The sequence below is a fragment of the Pieris rapae genome, chromosome 10 (assembly GCF_905147795.1).
Source record: "Pieris rapae chromosome 10, ilPieRapa1.1, whole genome shotgun sequence".
Lineage (NCBI taxonomy): Eukaryota > Metazoa > Arthropoda > Insecta > Lepidoptera > Pieridae > Pieris > Pieris rapae.
This window is the reverse complement of record NC_059518.1, coordinates 5,213,493-5,229,147: the sequence shown is the minus strand read 5'-3', so window position 1 is coordinate 5,229,147 and position 15,655 is coordinate 5,213,493. Positions and strand designations below refer to the sequence as shown.

At 30.7% G+C, this 15,655-nt stretch overlaps 1 protein-coding gene across 2 annotated transcripts; it reads right to left on the bottom strand.

Moving 5' to 3' along the window:
• Window positions 1-1,569: 1,569 nt before the first annotated feature.
• LOC110991280 lies at window positions 1,570-6,419 on the bottom strand. Of its 2 annotated transcripts, none has more exons than XM_045629712.1 (9): window positions 6,192-6,419; window positions 5,499-5,535; window positions 5,386-5,426; window positions 4,818-4,860; window positions 4,536-4,558; window positions 3,386-3,407; window positions 2,758-2,931; window positions 1,923-2,027; window positions 1,570-1,656 (listed from the first exon to the last, which is right to left on the bottom strand). In XM_045629712.1, exons 1-9 carry the CDS (start codon window positions 6,227-6,229, stop codon window positions 1,618-1,620), a joined length of 522 nt encoding a protein of 173 aa, XP_045485668.1. In that variant the 5' UTR covers window positions 6,230-6,419; the 3' UTR covers window positions 1,570-1,617. The 2 variants fall into 2 exon arrangements, with proteins under 2 accessions (XP_045485668.1, XP_045485669.1); XM_045629713.1 differs by lacking the exon at window positions 6,192-6,419 and adding an exon at window positions 5,664-5,826.
• Between the last annotated feature and the right edge of the window lie 9,236 nt (window positions 6,420-15,655).

Sequence of the window (15,655 nt, the reverse complement as noted above, 5' to 3'; positions counted from 1 at the left end):
AATTGGAGCAATGCTTTGAACGCCATGGTAAGAGTTAATAGTTCAGTCGAATTGACCGTATGGGCGGAAGATTCGTCGGTGACCGTTTTGTGAAGAGGCCTCTACCTCTTCTACTGACGTTATTGGATCTAGGTAATTGCATTAAATCACTATAACTGATCTAATTAAAGGTAATAATTATTTTGTGTATATGCATTAATATGTCAATATCCTTCCTAAAACGCTGGCTGGCCACCATGCATATCCTTGAACACGCCTGAAAACGGGCGGTAACTTCAAACTGTACCACTTGAGTACACTTGCTCTGAATCAGCCTGGAAATCCCAGATCACAAATCATTCTCCACTCTATTCGTCTTTGACTACATCCTTATCATGTTTCAATGGTAATAAAATGACATTTCAAACAAGTATTTTATTTTGAATTTGTATTCTGAATGTTCATTGTGAGACGATTTTATGGTTTATTGCTATAATTAGCGTTTTGTCATTTTTAATTAATTATTATACATGTTTATATGTTCCTTGTTTCATAATCGTAATACGTCGTTATACGTAATTCTGTGTTGCACAGCCATAACTAAGATATTAACTCGCATTTTACAACTTGTAACTTTTTCCGTCCTGAACTAGCCTCCTGTAATATTTATTGGCCCCTTGCCCCCTGGCAATCTGCGCCCTTAACTTGGCCTTAGGCTTAATATTTTATACATAATGATTTCGTTTTTGTGGAACATTGCAGTATACTGAATTTAAATATTTTTCTAACCAGGAAAAAATAGATAAAAATTAACTCTGACAACTAGTTTTGATAAAAATAGAAAATAAAATATCTAAAGTATTAGGTAAGTATATTATTGTTATTTTAAAATAAATAACCAATTTTACAACTGGTTTCTCTATACAGGCTGGTTAATAAATATTTACTTAATTAAGTTCAGTATTCAAACATTTATTTCATATATGTAATATATTAAAATGTTAAACAGTTGTATAACGTAATTAAGTGACATCTGTCGTTAGTATAAGAATTTTATAAAATCAAACTTCTGTAAATGTTATGAGCTCGAAGAAGAATTAAGAGATGGAGTTTTTCTTTTATGTATTATGTGATATAAGTACTATTTTTTATTAATATATTACATGAGTACAGATACCGACGCTTATAACATAATATCTTTATTCTAAATAATGAACTCTGTGAACTTTGTTATTTAATTGTACAAACTCAAGTTTAAAGTAAACAATAGATGTCGGTATTCGTGAATCTTGTATTTGCGATGTTTTTGCAAATGGTGACATCTATCGGTGACTTAAAACTACTTGGTGATATCAGCACAAGTAAAAAAAATATTATTATTATTTTTTCTCAAAAAGATTACGATTAGGGGATTTGTATATACATCTTTGTAGCAAGAAAACTAGAGAAATATATCTGTTTTATCATTATCGAAACAATAAGATTTGCACGTGCTTTATAAAATCAGTGAATATGAAATATCTTGTAAAATAAATCTTATTTTATTGAACGTAAGAAGATAAATATTTATGTGATAAAATAAAACAAATAATTAAATAGTATTTTATTATCCTATATATCTTTATCTAATATCATTGCCTATAGTTTTCTTTCGCCCGAAAATTCTTTGAAATCATGCTGAAAAGAAATAAATTTGAACTATAAAATTGGAATAAGGTTTTAGTTTTTTACAGTCTACGAAATTGATGTATCGGAGAATTCCATAGAGATATCACTTGCTTTTTTTGTCATAATATACTGAATATTTTTGTATTGGCTTGAGAATACTATGAACATGGTGAATAAGAGTCGATACCATAGTTATATGGCTAAAACTGTTAATATTATATTTTTAAAGTATTAAGCTCCTTGAATAAAACTTTCGAGGTAAAAGACAGACATACCTGACTGAAGAACCACCAGTTTCGTGTATTTTCTTTAGAATCTTTCGGGAATAACTTTAAGTATTCGGGTGCGTTGTCATTTATCTGAATATTATTGTAGTTTTTCTGAAATTGAGAAAATAGAACAATACGTATATTAAAAAAAAATGTAAGGAATTTTTATTTTTATTTCAAAATGGTGTTTGCGCGTATTGTTAACAGTGCTCTTGCGCACACAAAAATCACTTTCTTTCTGTTTTTTTTCCAAAACTGTCTCGGACCTTTTTCAGGAGACGATGATAAGCTACATCTAAGTACCATTACACTAAAATTTTGCTATAAGGTGCCAGATTGTTCCTCGACTACGTTATTATTTATATATTAAATAATTTGTGCAACAAATGTTCTTTGAAAGGTAGGAATGCATATTCGTCAAGTTTTTAAGTTTAGTGAGGAGAGCTCATATTTTTACTTAAATTTTATATGAAAATTGAGTTTTTGACAATGTTAGCCTAGCAGGTTAAGCGCGCGTATGGTGGGTCGTCTCAAACACTGAGGTCGTTTGTTCGAATCACGGCTGTTCGTCAATGGACTTGATGCACTCTCGTGGTATACGCAAGGAATACTCGCTCGTACGGTGAAATAAATCATCGTCAGAAGACCTTATACCTAAATATAACGGCTGTTATCAGGCACAAGACTAATGACTTAATTGCGTTTAAAAAAAAAAGAATATTCAACTAACAAATCTGAGTTCAAGAGTTAGTAGTCGTTGCGTTACATTTAGTATATTAGAGTGTTCTATGTCTTTGGAGACACTATTTGAAAATACGTAATATATTAATTCATTCATTACAGCAGCTTTAATCCAGTTCTTCTCGGTTACAATTTCTTCAAATGCTATGCTATTTTGTGTCGTATTTCTCTCTTCTATTGAAATAACATCCGCTGATGATGAATGTAACATATTTTCTTGCTCGTTTCTGAGTATTGCAATATTTTTATTTACGTCTCGCAATGTGAATAAGTACTGAAATATACATATATTATTTACAGGACTCATGGCAGAGGGATATTTATGAGCTTACGAATCAATCACGCTAATACAGTTTATACAAAACTGATCTACACTTATACAACTCTGATTCCACTATTCCTTCGACATATATGGAAAGTATTTTAATCAAGAAACATTTGTGGTCCCAATTTGATCATGTATCATCATGGAAGACTACAAGCGCGATTTAATTACGTTATATACACATCTACTAATTTATGGCTAACTAACGAACCCAATTATTGCTTGGTACAAAATTTAATTTGTCAAAGTACAAATTTGTCTTTAATTTTACAGATATATTAAAAACAAAATATTAGAACATACGAAACATAAACATGATATTTATTATATTAATTATATTCGAAACATTATTATTTCAATTATATACGGAAAAACAATTTTGGGTTTGCATAACAAAACTCACCTTTGAATGTACAGGAACAAATCTAAAACATTGTTAATTTACATATAAAATCAGATCTAATTATGGTACAAATAGTTGTAACCAAAATGTCAGATATTATTTTAACTAACTTTTTTTACGTGACAATTTTTGGTTTCTATAAATCGGACCTAGAACAATTTTGCAATCAGCTGCTACCAGATAACGTAAGTCATAAAAGTGTTTAAATTCTAAACTCAATTTTCTCTTCCCATTTTCTATAATGAGATTAATGATTTTTATTTTCTCTAGCTTCGATTTTGTTCCCTTTAGAGTAGAGAGTCTTGGGGTGTGTTGGCGCCTGGCACTAGTGTCCCCAGAGCTGGTGATATCCAGGCTCAACGAATAATGGTCCGAGATCCCACTGACTTAAAAGCGTCGCACAGTCGGCAACCGCTGTCCTTGTCTGACAAACGTGTTACGCGCTAACTCTCTTTCACTCTACCTCAAATATTTATCATCTTTAACCGCCAGCAACCCTTATTTGCGGCCAGATATAATTAGGCACCCTTATATGAAAATTAATAGAAAAAAATTAGCTTCAATTTGACATATAATTAATAGATATCCGTTATAAACGTATAAATATATCGAAATCATACCTGTTTACACTTGGCTGCAAAGAGGTGCGGCCATGTGCGCAACGGCAACCGTGATTTTTTAGAATCTTCATATTAATTACCGTGATGTAGACGTTATTTTATTTAAAAATTAAATGAACGTAATCTTTTACCAAAAATCAATTCAAAATAATTTAATTAAAAATATTGGCGGCCAAATTTTGATAGGCAACCTAGTAAATATATATTCTTCTAATTATAAATAAACACAAAAATTTGGTTTTAAGCAAAAACTCGATGAACGTACCAATCCTGCAGTGGGATCTCGGACTATAAGTGTATCGCAATACAGCGAGAAAATACCGCCGGCGTTAAAGGAACACTGCCAAACTTTTAAAATTTAATTGATTAAAAAAAAAAATTGTTAGTTATTGTTTTTTTTATGTTACAGGAGGCAGACGGACAGGAGGCTCACCAGATGTTGAGTGACATCGCCGCCCATGGACACTAATATTAATAACACTTTGAAAAATACAAGTAGATAAGTTTAGTTATAAATAATTATAAAATACCTCTTGAGTCTTCCGTCATGACCCTAAAATTAAAATGATAATATTATGTTAAAATATAGTGCACATATTCACATAAATTTGAATTAAATTGCATTTAAATGAAATGCTTACAATGGTATGGTAATCGTTTTAAAATATTCTAATTGATCATAAAGATTCTTACCACGTTAATTTGCCTTTCAATTAATTATTTTCACATTAACTACAAGAAAAGTGTAAACCCCTATTTATATATGCACACTCACTTTAATAACTAGATTTATTAACTGTATAAAAAACTACCTTATAATATTTTGAAGTATTCAAGCGCCATTTTTTGGGATTTCTGCAAAGCAATTTTTTTATTTTAACTCACTAACTAGACTAAATTCTGACTCATTCTGACACACTTCAATACACTGTATAAGACATGTGATCCCAGGTCTTATACACTAGCTAGCCGGAACATGCAATTTCTTAATCGAGTAAAAACATACCACGTGGCTACTAAAACAGTTGCATAAAATATATTATATGAATTACCATAGTGCAAGTTCAGGCGGTACCGCAAAACAATTTGGTGACTGTACCCAGATTGAAGCTGATCTGAATTACATTTGAGAATTATTTGTACTAACGGACTGTGGGTACTAGCTTTGCCTATCTTTCAGCTTGTTCCGTTTACAAAGAGAATTGAAGGAGATTAACAAACTCAATCATTAGTCTCAGTTGGAATTTACTTTACACTTATAATAATACTTATTAAGGAATAAAATTAATTATTATGATAATTACTAGATATATGTTTTAAAAGCATTTACAAGGCTAACCTACCCGGCTGAAATAAGAGAATTAATTATTGTATACTTACTCCATATTACTAGAAAATGTTTTCGGTGTTTCATTTATATTCTGAAAGCAAAACTGTCTTCATTACTCCAACTTTAGATTTAGTTTTTTTTAATTTTTGAGTCACATACACACCTCATTCTTCACCGCAGCTATAATTATCTTTGTGTTTCTGAAAAAATCATATAATATTGATACTGTTGTAACCACATATGCGATAACTTTATATTAACGTTAGTAAGAAGCGTGTTAAAATATATATTATAGTATATTTGAAGATTAAGTATTAATTGAACTAACCAACATATTAATAATAAAAAATATTTCGTTAAGATTTTTTCTAGTGTTTACATGTAAGTACTGAATCACGCTGTTATGAAAAAATAACATCGGTGTTGACCTAATAGCAGCGTGCGTCGTGGGTTTGATTCTTGGCTGCACCAATGGACTTTTTATCAATTGACACTCGCTCATACGGAATAAAAATATTATTTTGAGGAAAACAGCTTTGCCGAGCTACGAGCTTGACATACGCTGTCGACAGCTGATCACAGAAAAAATAACAAATGACTGTTGTAGTAAAGCCTTATGGTTGTAGCGCCAATCGCAACACTTGGTCTTTATGTATAGAAAGCGCTACTAGGAAGGTTAGTTAAGTAAGGGTTTTTCAAGGAGAGTTGGTGGGTAGTAGGATCACATGCTACCTTCCAAAAGAATTTAACAAAACAGTGTTATACGTTCTATGTGAAGCGAAGAACTTATTTAATTCATTATCGATTTTACTAAACATAATTTTAGCAATCAATTAAAGTATTAATTTCTAATTACCCTTTATGCCTGAAGTTCAACTCTGCAAGTGCTTTCATTAATTGCTTTTTGAAATCTTTATTTGCCTGAAATAATGAATAATGGAATTGCTTCTGTTGATTAATTGTTTTATTTTAAAATATTATTTGTTTGAAATCTATGATTTTTAAGCTAAATTAAAATCAGTATAACTTAAAATATTAAAAGCACTGTGATACGTCTATATTTCACCAACATATGATATGTACTGGTGTTCATACTTGATACATGTAGTAAATATATTTTTTACACCATTAGATACCTTAGTTGAAGTTATATCTAATAATTGTAGAATTATTAATTCTATTAGTAGCGACTATTTGTTACACGTTTTCTGAATCCATATTTGTTATGTATGAAGTATCTATATGATATATGAATCTGATTGAATTTGTGAGAAGATTAATGTACCTATATGTTGATTTTTTTTTAATAACGTATCGTAATATAATATCTCTAATACGAAATGAAGACGTCGTGGTCAAGTGGCGACGATAGCGTGCGACTCTCATACCTGAGATCTTAGGGTAGAACCCCGGCAGTTCATCAAGGGACTACACTCGATCGTACAGTGAAAGAAAAAATTCGAGAGGAAACCGACATGCCTTAGACCCAAAAAGTCGTCGGTGTTTGTAAGGCACTGGAGGCTGATCACCTACTTGCCTATTATATTTTAAAAAAATGATCAGGAAATATTTTCATAAATCTGAGGCCAAGACCTGAAGAGGTTTTAGCGCCACCGATTTATTTATTTATTTAATTGAAAATTACATTGAAGTTGGTATCATTGATCGTCAGTTTGCTTTTACTTTTACTTTGACTTATTAAAGTGTACTTTCTCCTACCTACCCACCTACCTTGACTGTTCGAAAAAACAAATGATCATGAAACAAACACCGATATCTGAGGCATGATTTAGGCATTAGTGCCATTGGTATTTTTTTATATTGAAAAATTATTTATTTAGGCTTTTTGGCATATAAGTTTTAATATTTATGTTATTTATAAATAACGTTTATAACATACCAAATCTAAAACGGTCGACGCCACTGTTAACCTATAAAAATAAGTTTTAAAGTAAACGTTAACAAAGTAAAGTTTAAAAATTTTTAATTGTTCATACTCAGGCTGTCGCTCCTTTTGTTTATTCGGTAAAACCTGTAAATATTTGTATAATGTAAGCAAAATATTTTGTTTTATCAATTGGGTTTATAACAAGTTTTAATAGGGCCAGATCTAATTTCCGGTAATATTAAAGTCGGCTTTAACACCACATTAAAACAGGACACAGACTCATATTATTGTCTTTTATTAACATAGCTTTTACACATTTAAAGAAAACACATTTTTCCGGATTGAAGCTATGTATTTTTGTTAACTTATAATAATTTAACATATTTTTATTTTTATTTTGTCACCGTGACCACGCACGCTGTAAAGCATGCGAAACGTCGGATACATTTAAAATTATGTTAAATAATTATAAGTTTACAATAATACATAGCTTCAATCCGGTAACAAATTGTTTTCTTTAGGCCCATATTAGTTTAAAATTTTACTAATAAATTTAAATAATTTCAATGCAAGCTTACGATATGCCAAAATCTAATACGTTTCTGACACACAGCAGTTGCACTTAGAACTAAGTTACCTCATACTTAACACATGCCCATTAAAGGCAAGTTCTTTTAAAGATATAACGAGTATACAATGGTTTACAGTTTATTTAATATTCTTTCCCTTTAAGATTGAGTTTCCAATGTATGCACACTCAGTTTGAGATACGGGAAAATGTAGATTTTCTCACTTCCTTGTTTGAAAATCTCAGTTGTTTCCGTAATTGCATATATAAATATACTAGATGTATTTTAGGATTAGGATGTTCGCAAACAGAACATTGCTTCGCAGACACAGATTTATATAAAAAAACCGATGTCTGTTTAGGAATTATTAATCCTAGTCTGCAACGTACTAACGCTTTTCATGCTAATTTAGATATTGAAATTACCATAATATAATCAGAAGGTGATCTTCGAAAGCCTGAATAAAGTACGCGTTCGTTTTTGGCGTCGTATCTGTAATAAATGCGTAATGTATAAGCAAAATAACAACTACTGTTGTTTGATTTAACATTTATATTAAAACTTAAAATATTTAATTGCATTAAACGAGTTACTATGTTTTTTTATTATTTGACACGTGACATCGTTTTCTATACTAATATTATAAAGAGGAAAGGTTTGATTTTTTGTTTGTTTGTATGAATTGAATAGGCTCCGAAACTACTTGGCAGATTTGAAAAATTCTTTCACTGTTGGAAAGCTACATCATTCCTGAGTGACATAGGCTATATTTCATTTTCAAAAAAAATAGGCATCCTTACTAAAATTACGATAACATTAACATTTGTTTATTATTTGATACAATTCTAACAGATGGCGCTGAGTTTAGGTCCGTGTCGTGGTACCAACGTTTCACATAAGTTCTCCTACGGTTTCCCTTGATTAATTTACTACTATGTAATATAACAAAAACCTTAGCCACAGCAACGCTTGGCCGAGTCTGCTAGTATATTATAATCATACAAAAATATTTACTAGTTACTACACAGTTAACTAAAAATTTGCAGCCAGGACTTGCTAAATAGTTTATGCTGAAATTTAAATCCTACACTAAAAATCATTAAATGTTTGAAGTCTGCGTTATTATAAGTAAAATATTTAAGATAAAGTTTTTGTAAGATACATCTTACAATAATATAACAGCTTAGTATAACACTTAGCAAATATTCTATTCGACTTTATAATGAAAGATGTTAGCTTCGTTTATTTCTTTCTGATCATAATTATATATTTTAAACATGAATATAACTTTATAAGCCAAGGCTGCACATTTTGCTGATAAGGCCGCCAGTTGCCAGTTTTCGTTTCATTATGTTCAATTTTTATATTATAATGTAACGATGTGTTAATAAATAAATAAACAAAATAAATAAAATTACTGAATATATAATGATTACTACATTCGCATACCGGGTTTAAGGGTCCTCAATGATAAAGGCAACAAATTGTAATCAAAATAAGGACAGAAGCAAAATTACTAAGCAATAATCTTGTTTGCGATCGTAATTTACACTGCGGGCCTATTTGTATTGTTCAGGACATTAATAATGATGTTTAGCTTTAAAGTTATCGCCATTGTTAAACTGACTACTATTAGTTATTGAATGGCGATAAAATTAAATTAGAAATTGATAATGTTAACATAGTAATAGTATGGACGCTAAATGTTATGTCGTACAAACTTTTTGATTGATTGATTAACTTTGCTTTTTTTATTAATGAGATTTCCGGTATTGAAAAATCGTCGTATTTAAAGGCTAGCCCTGTGGTTGCATTGGCGATTATTAAATTGTGAATCTTACGCATATATAACCTATTTTTATTGCGAAAGAAACAATGTAGTAGAATCTAACGATGAAGTAAACAGTCGTCGACGAGCCAGTTAAGAGGCAGATTATCTACAAAAAATTTCAACCTGACCTTATTCCCAAATTGTCAATATTCCCATACACTCCAGACGCGTCTTCCAATTCTCTATGCGGAAACTTTACAGCTGACTTAAGCATGCCAAGCGAAGGACGAATGAGGGTGTGCCCGGGAAGAATCGATTCCGCTTCGGGGAGGTGGTTGGGTAGAGACGGTACACCAACTATATTTGAAACTTCTCTAGGGTCTAACGGGTAGAAACTAGACCTACGCTGAAATGAAATAGGATCAATATTTATTAATATAGAAATGGATTAACATACGTTTTGCTGACTTTACAATTAGACTAAAGTGCATATTTTATTTAATAAAACAAGTTTTGAAGATATAACTGTAATACAGATAGATTTTATAGAAATGCTAAATCACCATAATCGTTTTAATCAATTATACTCGAATTTAATATCCATAAATAGATAATATAATTATAATAAGCATTAAGGTACGAACTTATATTTGTATTGAAATTTTTGACTTTAAAGCGAGTTAGCCGTCAGAATTCAGACGCAAGATTTTAGCAATAAAACGTTAAACTAATGCAAAAATAAATTCAAATAATCAAGCGGCCACAATGAAAGATCTTTATGTGAAAATAAAGTTTTATCACGGTCCAACCTCACGTGCACCTGATAGGCTATTAATTTTTATATACGGCGAAAGCGAACGAAAGGATAAGAGTTATTGAGTAAAACCTGCCAATTGCGGAAATGGTATCGCTTCAAACTATATTAAATTATGGGCAAACTACATTAAAAAGCATGTAACAATTCTTCTTCAAAGGAATATTGTTTTTATTTCAATGGCTACCTAATCTTTTCTGATATTTTAGTGAAAATAGAATTATACTTAGGTACTTTTAGGGCAGTATTCATACTTTTACATTACACTAAAACTTTCATAAATAATATTATTGACGTACTACGAGTATTAGGTGTAGCAAGAGTAATGATAGATATTTGAGGTTAATTGTGTTATATAGAAAAAATAGTGTTAAAAGTATTAACTCTGCAATTAATATTATAGTATAATAACAATTCTTACTAATGCGATAAAACGAAACAATCACTAATGCCTACACCGATTATCATTGTTATGAAAAGCATAAAGTTCAAAACTGACTTATTAGTGAGTCTCAATATACAATCATTTTCGACACCTTGATATTATATTATATGCCACAAGAATAGTTAAATTATTCAAACTAACACTGTAGGTAAGTATTATAAGCCGAACTACAACATATCTATATCTGCATAAAAAATAAGAATATAACTATATTAAAATCAAAAAGAATGATAATCGTATTCTAGGATGCCCACATTAAAAGTACTTTTGTCCATTCTCTACAGTATTATGACACTAGATGGCGTTTAACAGTAATTCAATAATAAGTTGTAGTTCGCATGCTGGACATTTATCCGAATGATTTATTTAAGTGAATACTAGTTTTAATACCAAGTTATTCCCATTCTAGTGTACAAATTAATGACCATATTTAAAATTTGCAAAGAAAGCTTATTAATAATTTAAAACTTACAGATGATAATGCGTTATATCCTCCATTACTTACAGCGCGTGCATTCTAAAAAACATATTATTAATGTTATAACTGCTAATATTGTTAATATATACTGGAAATTTTATATCAAAGTTTAGTGTGTGGTGGCGTCCTTTTAACACTGAGATCGCGCGTTTTAACGGAACCTTGATTTTACATTATCTGCGACACTTTCCAAAAGTGCTTGTTGTAATTTAGCTACTACATATATGCGTTTTAAGCTTCATACGCATCATCATAGTAATAGTAGTAGTTTTGGAATAAAGTTCACCTTCACCCTACCAATGAGCGGGAGGGAATCATTGATTTTATCAAGCATTAGAAACAATTTCGTTTTTGTAATAATAATTAATAATTTTTGATGTAGTTTGTTTACTATTAAATTTCAGTTGTCTTTTTTTATATATTTATGTACTTAATGGAATCATGGTCTCTGTTCCGTATTTTGTTGTATGTAACCTGTTTTGGCTTTGTATATTGTCTAAGTGTTTTCTTATAATATGTTAATATCTAGCTGTACTTGTATAACTTAAATAATAAAAAATAAAAATAAGTGAAGATGAATTGAAGATGCGGTGAAAGCGTACGAATATACCACAGAAGAGACCCCTAAGGAAGAATAGGCCTACTGCTTTTCTCAGTGGTTCCATTGAATGCGACGATGTGTAGAGAGGAACGGAGATTACTTCGAAAAGCGATAAAAGTATTGGCAACTTTCTACAATGTTTTTTTAATGTTTTAAACATTTTCAGTGTTACCTAAGTAAGTTAACCTTCCATAAAGTGTTAGGATAAATAAGGTTTTTATACACATTCAAAAGTCTCGTAAGTATGAAATAATTTCTAAATTTTACACTTATATATTAGTTTTGTCCAAAAGAGAAAAACTTACGGCAATGTGTTCCAACTGTGTTTGCAAACTGGCTCCTCCACATTGATAAATACACTGATGTACATGTAAGTATCAAAATAATATTTTTAATTACACGCGCTTCTTCGTTCTCGCCTTAAAGCGATTCACATCGCCATCATTGTTTCTAAGATAAAGTATGCGAAGATAGGTAACTGCCCGATACTCCGAATTTCAAATAACATTGTTGATAATTTTTGATCTGAAGCCTGAAGTATTTTTAACACCCTATAGCGATATATATTTTTGTGTCATGATCTAAATATTTTAAAAATTCGTTGCAGTTACACCACTTATAACTCAACTAAAATCGGCTGGATGTTAGTTATCACTTTTTTAGGTGAATTTTTCTCCGCTCCGTACAGCTTAGAAGTACAGTTTGATACTCAAATAACAATTAATTAATTTTACCAATCCAAACAGCATGTGGTGCCATCTGGTGACAAAACTACGCATATAAAGGAAAAGTTTTTTTTTATTTCTACTGAAAAAGCTACAAAAAAGGTTCGCTCAATGAATTATTATGTATATATATATACAGTTGGTGATCAAAATACTGACAACTACTGCTGAGATTTCGTCGATTGCTTCAGCAATACTGTGTCGACTGTATGTCAAAACGAAACAGAGCGCCTAACTTTTATTCGGTTGAACCAAGCTGCGCTTGCAGTGTTTCCAATTACGAGATGCAGTAAGCACTGAAGGAAATGCAGCTAATGTTGGACATGCAGTATCGCAATATTGAGAGAGAGGCGGCTTAATATGTAAAACTACCATTCATCTTTCGCAATTGCAAGCAATAAAACATTTCTGTATTTTCAAGAAGGTTGTATTAAGGTTATTACGGTAATGAAGTCGTAAATTAAGTTAAAGTTAAGACGATATTTTTAGACTGTTAGGCGGAACGAAGTTCGCCGGGTCAGCTAGTGTTTACATATTTTTGTGTTATCACCTGAGTTAGCACTACGTATGTGGATTACATAGAAAATTGCATAAACATCGGGGTCGCTAATCATGACTCGAATGAAAAAAAATATAACTCTAAAATACTTTTAACTGTTTGAAAATACAAACAATAGCAGACTTACAGAAATTAAGAGAATAATTTCGATTGCTTCCATTTTATGCCTCCATAGTGCCCCTTGGTTGGCAATCAAAGTTTTCTTATTAAATTTGATTGGTTAAAATAATTAACAAGTTGCGCCCATGAAATTGGCTTTTCATTATTTCCTACAAATTAGAATTTTGCAAATCGTACTAAAATATATTTTCCTTTCATTTGTGAGGTTCTTGTGTTAGACTTTGGTTACTTATTGCTTAATATTTATCTCTTATGATAATAGATTTCTGCTAACAATCTACAACCTATATTTTCTCTTCTTCGTAGTTTTCGAATTATACAATACTTCCATAAATTGTTTGATGATATATATATAATATATACCCTAACAGGTAACACATTGTTTATAGGTAACAATTTTTTTGAGGTTCATAAGTGTACTTATGGACAAAGAAGAATGAAAAAGGAAATATACATTAAATATTACTAATTTTACATTTACTGCCAGTTCCCAAATTAAGGGCACAGAACGGAAGAGAAGAACTGGCAATTAACTCTCCGCCACTCTTTTTAGTCGCCAATTATTTTTTTCTATTACACAACATTTATCATTACAACATGACATCTTAAGTAATCATCATCATATTAATATAAATTAAAAAACAAAGATTTGTCTTAGATTGTCAAAGATCCTTTATCAGCAGGAGGCATGGTGAAATATGAGCTCGCACTTATATCCACGTCGCTCGAAAGTCTACTAGGTCGGACTAAAGATTTATTTTTTGTTATCATAAAAGTTTTGTCTTAGTTAGTTTTCAATTAATTCCTTACAGATTATGAGATACACACTTGCATCCATAATTTAATCAATATACAGATTTTACTTTACAACAAATATAATATTTTTATTCATTTATAAATTCGTAACATAATTCACGTAGAATGTCCGATATTTGTAAATTTTTAGCATATTCTACAGGTATTGAAAAATTCTTGATTCCAAGGTAATGATAATAGTATATTTCATTACAAGTGCGGAAAGCCTGTCATTGCAACGAGTTCCGACGAATGTCTACCCGAGCCGAGGCGCAGCCGAAGGTGAGGGTTGACAGTCGGGACGAGTTGCAATGACGGTACCGCACGTGTACTGAACGACTATTTTTAATACAGTTGCGAAAAAATTAAGCAATTTAATTAAACTATTTGCTTTTTTCTATTCTCTCTACGGAATAAATTCGTTGCACGTAGATATGTAGCGACTTATATGTTTCCGGTAAATTGTTCTCCGAAGCATTTTATGCAATTATACTGCGTTCGGGTGGTATTCATTCAAATAAAGTATCGTCGAAATTACTCATTTTGTGCAACAAATAACTCGAAAGAACATTTTTGGAAAATGGCGCCAACCGCAAGAATATGAGCAAAGCTTGTTTTTTCTTTTCTTCACCCATTCTGGCAAAGGGTACTTGGCCCATACAGCCAATTCTTCAGTAGACTATTTTTATTGAAAGAAAACCAAATCTAACTCATTGAGTCCAATCATTAAATCTGATATTTAAACAAATAGTAGCTTCTTTTTAAAATATTTGCATGAATCATAAAAACTTCTGTGATTTTTTTTAGTAAAAACTTCATGGTTAGTTTTTTCTTTTTAATATTTTTTTTATTGATATGAAATATAATAAACCTAACCTAACTTATTGAATCCAATTATTAGTAAACTTTTTAAAAATACGTATTTGCATATATTATAAAATTCTTTTTATTATTTTTTTAATTGATATGAAATGAAAAGAAACCTAACCGAACTTATTGAATCCAATTATTATAATATTTAGAAATCATATATCATAAAAACTTCTCATAGAAGTTTTTATGATATATGATTTATACTCATCTTTTAAATAAAACCTTCGTGGTTGGTTTTTTCATTTTAATACACATTGTTTTGACAGTTGGCAAAGAAAACGCACGAGTGCGGGAATGGCAAAGAAAAAGCACGAGTGTGTAATAGCCCACTTTCCGCACGCTATACCTCCCTGCAATATGCCACTTTTTGAGCAACTGTATTAAAAAATATTTTTAGTCAGTCTAGGAATTTTAGCTTATTATTTTTCTATAAATTAAAATGAAAAAAAAAAACTATATGGGCATGGGTAAAACATTCTTCTTTTAGACGTAATACGTTTTAAAATTCTTTACACCATTTTTTGTTCTACCATTAATAGATTCCACAGCTCACGCGAGGACAGATATTTTATGGATAACTTTTTAACATCTTGGGTTATATTATTGCATTTCTATTAAGAATCCCAATATTTATTGAAATGCAGCTTCTGATGGTGAAAGTGGTGTCTTTATGTAAACGCAA

Excerpts from the sequence above, each read along its gene's own strand:
- LOC110991280 (XM_045629712.1), bottom strand. The coding sequence starts at position 6,229 with ATGAAAGCACTTGCAGAGTTGAACTTCAGGCATAAAGG. Across the intron at positions 5,427-5,498 it reads TAGCTGCGGTGAAGAATGAG|AATATAAATGAAACACCGAA; the intron begins GTGTGTATGTGA and ends TTTTGCTTTCAG. Across the intron at positions 2,028-2,757 it reads AGAACTGGATTAAAGCTGCT|AAAAACTACAATAATATTCA; the intron begins GTAATGAATGAA and ends TCTCAATTTCAG.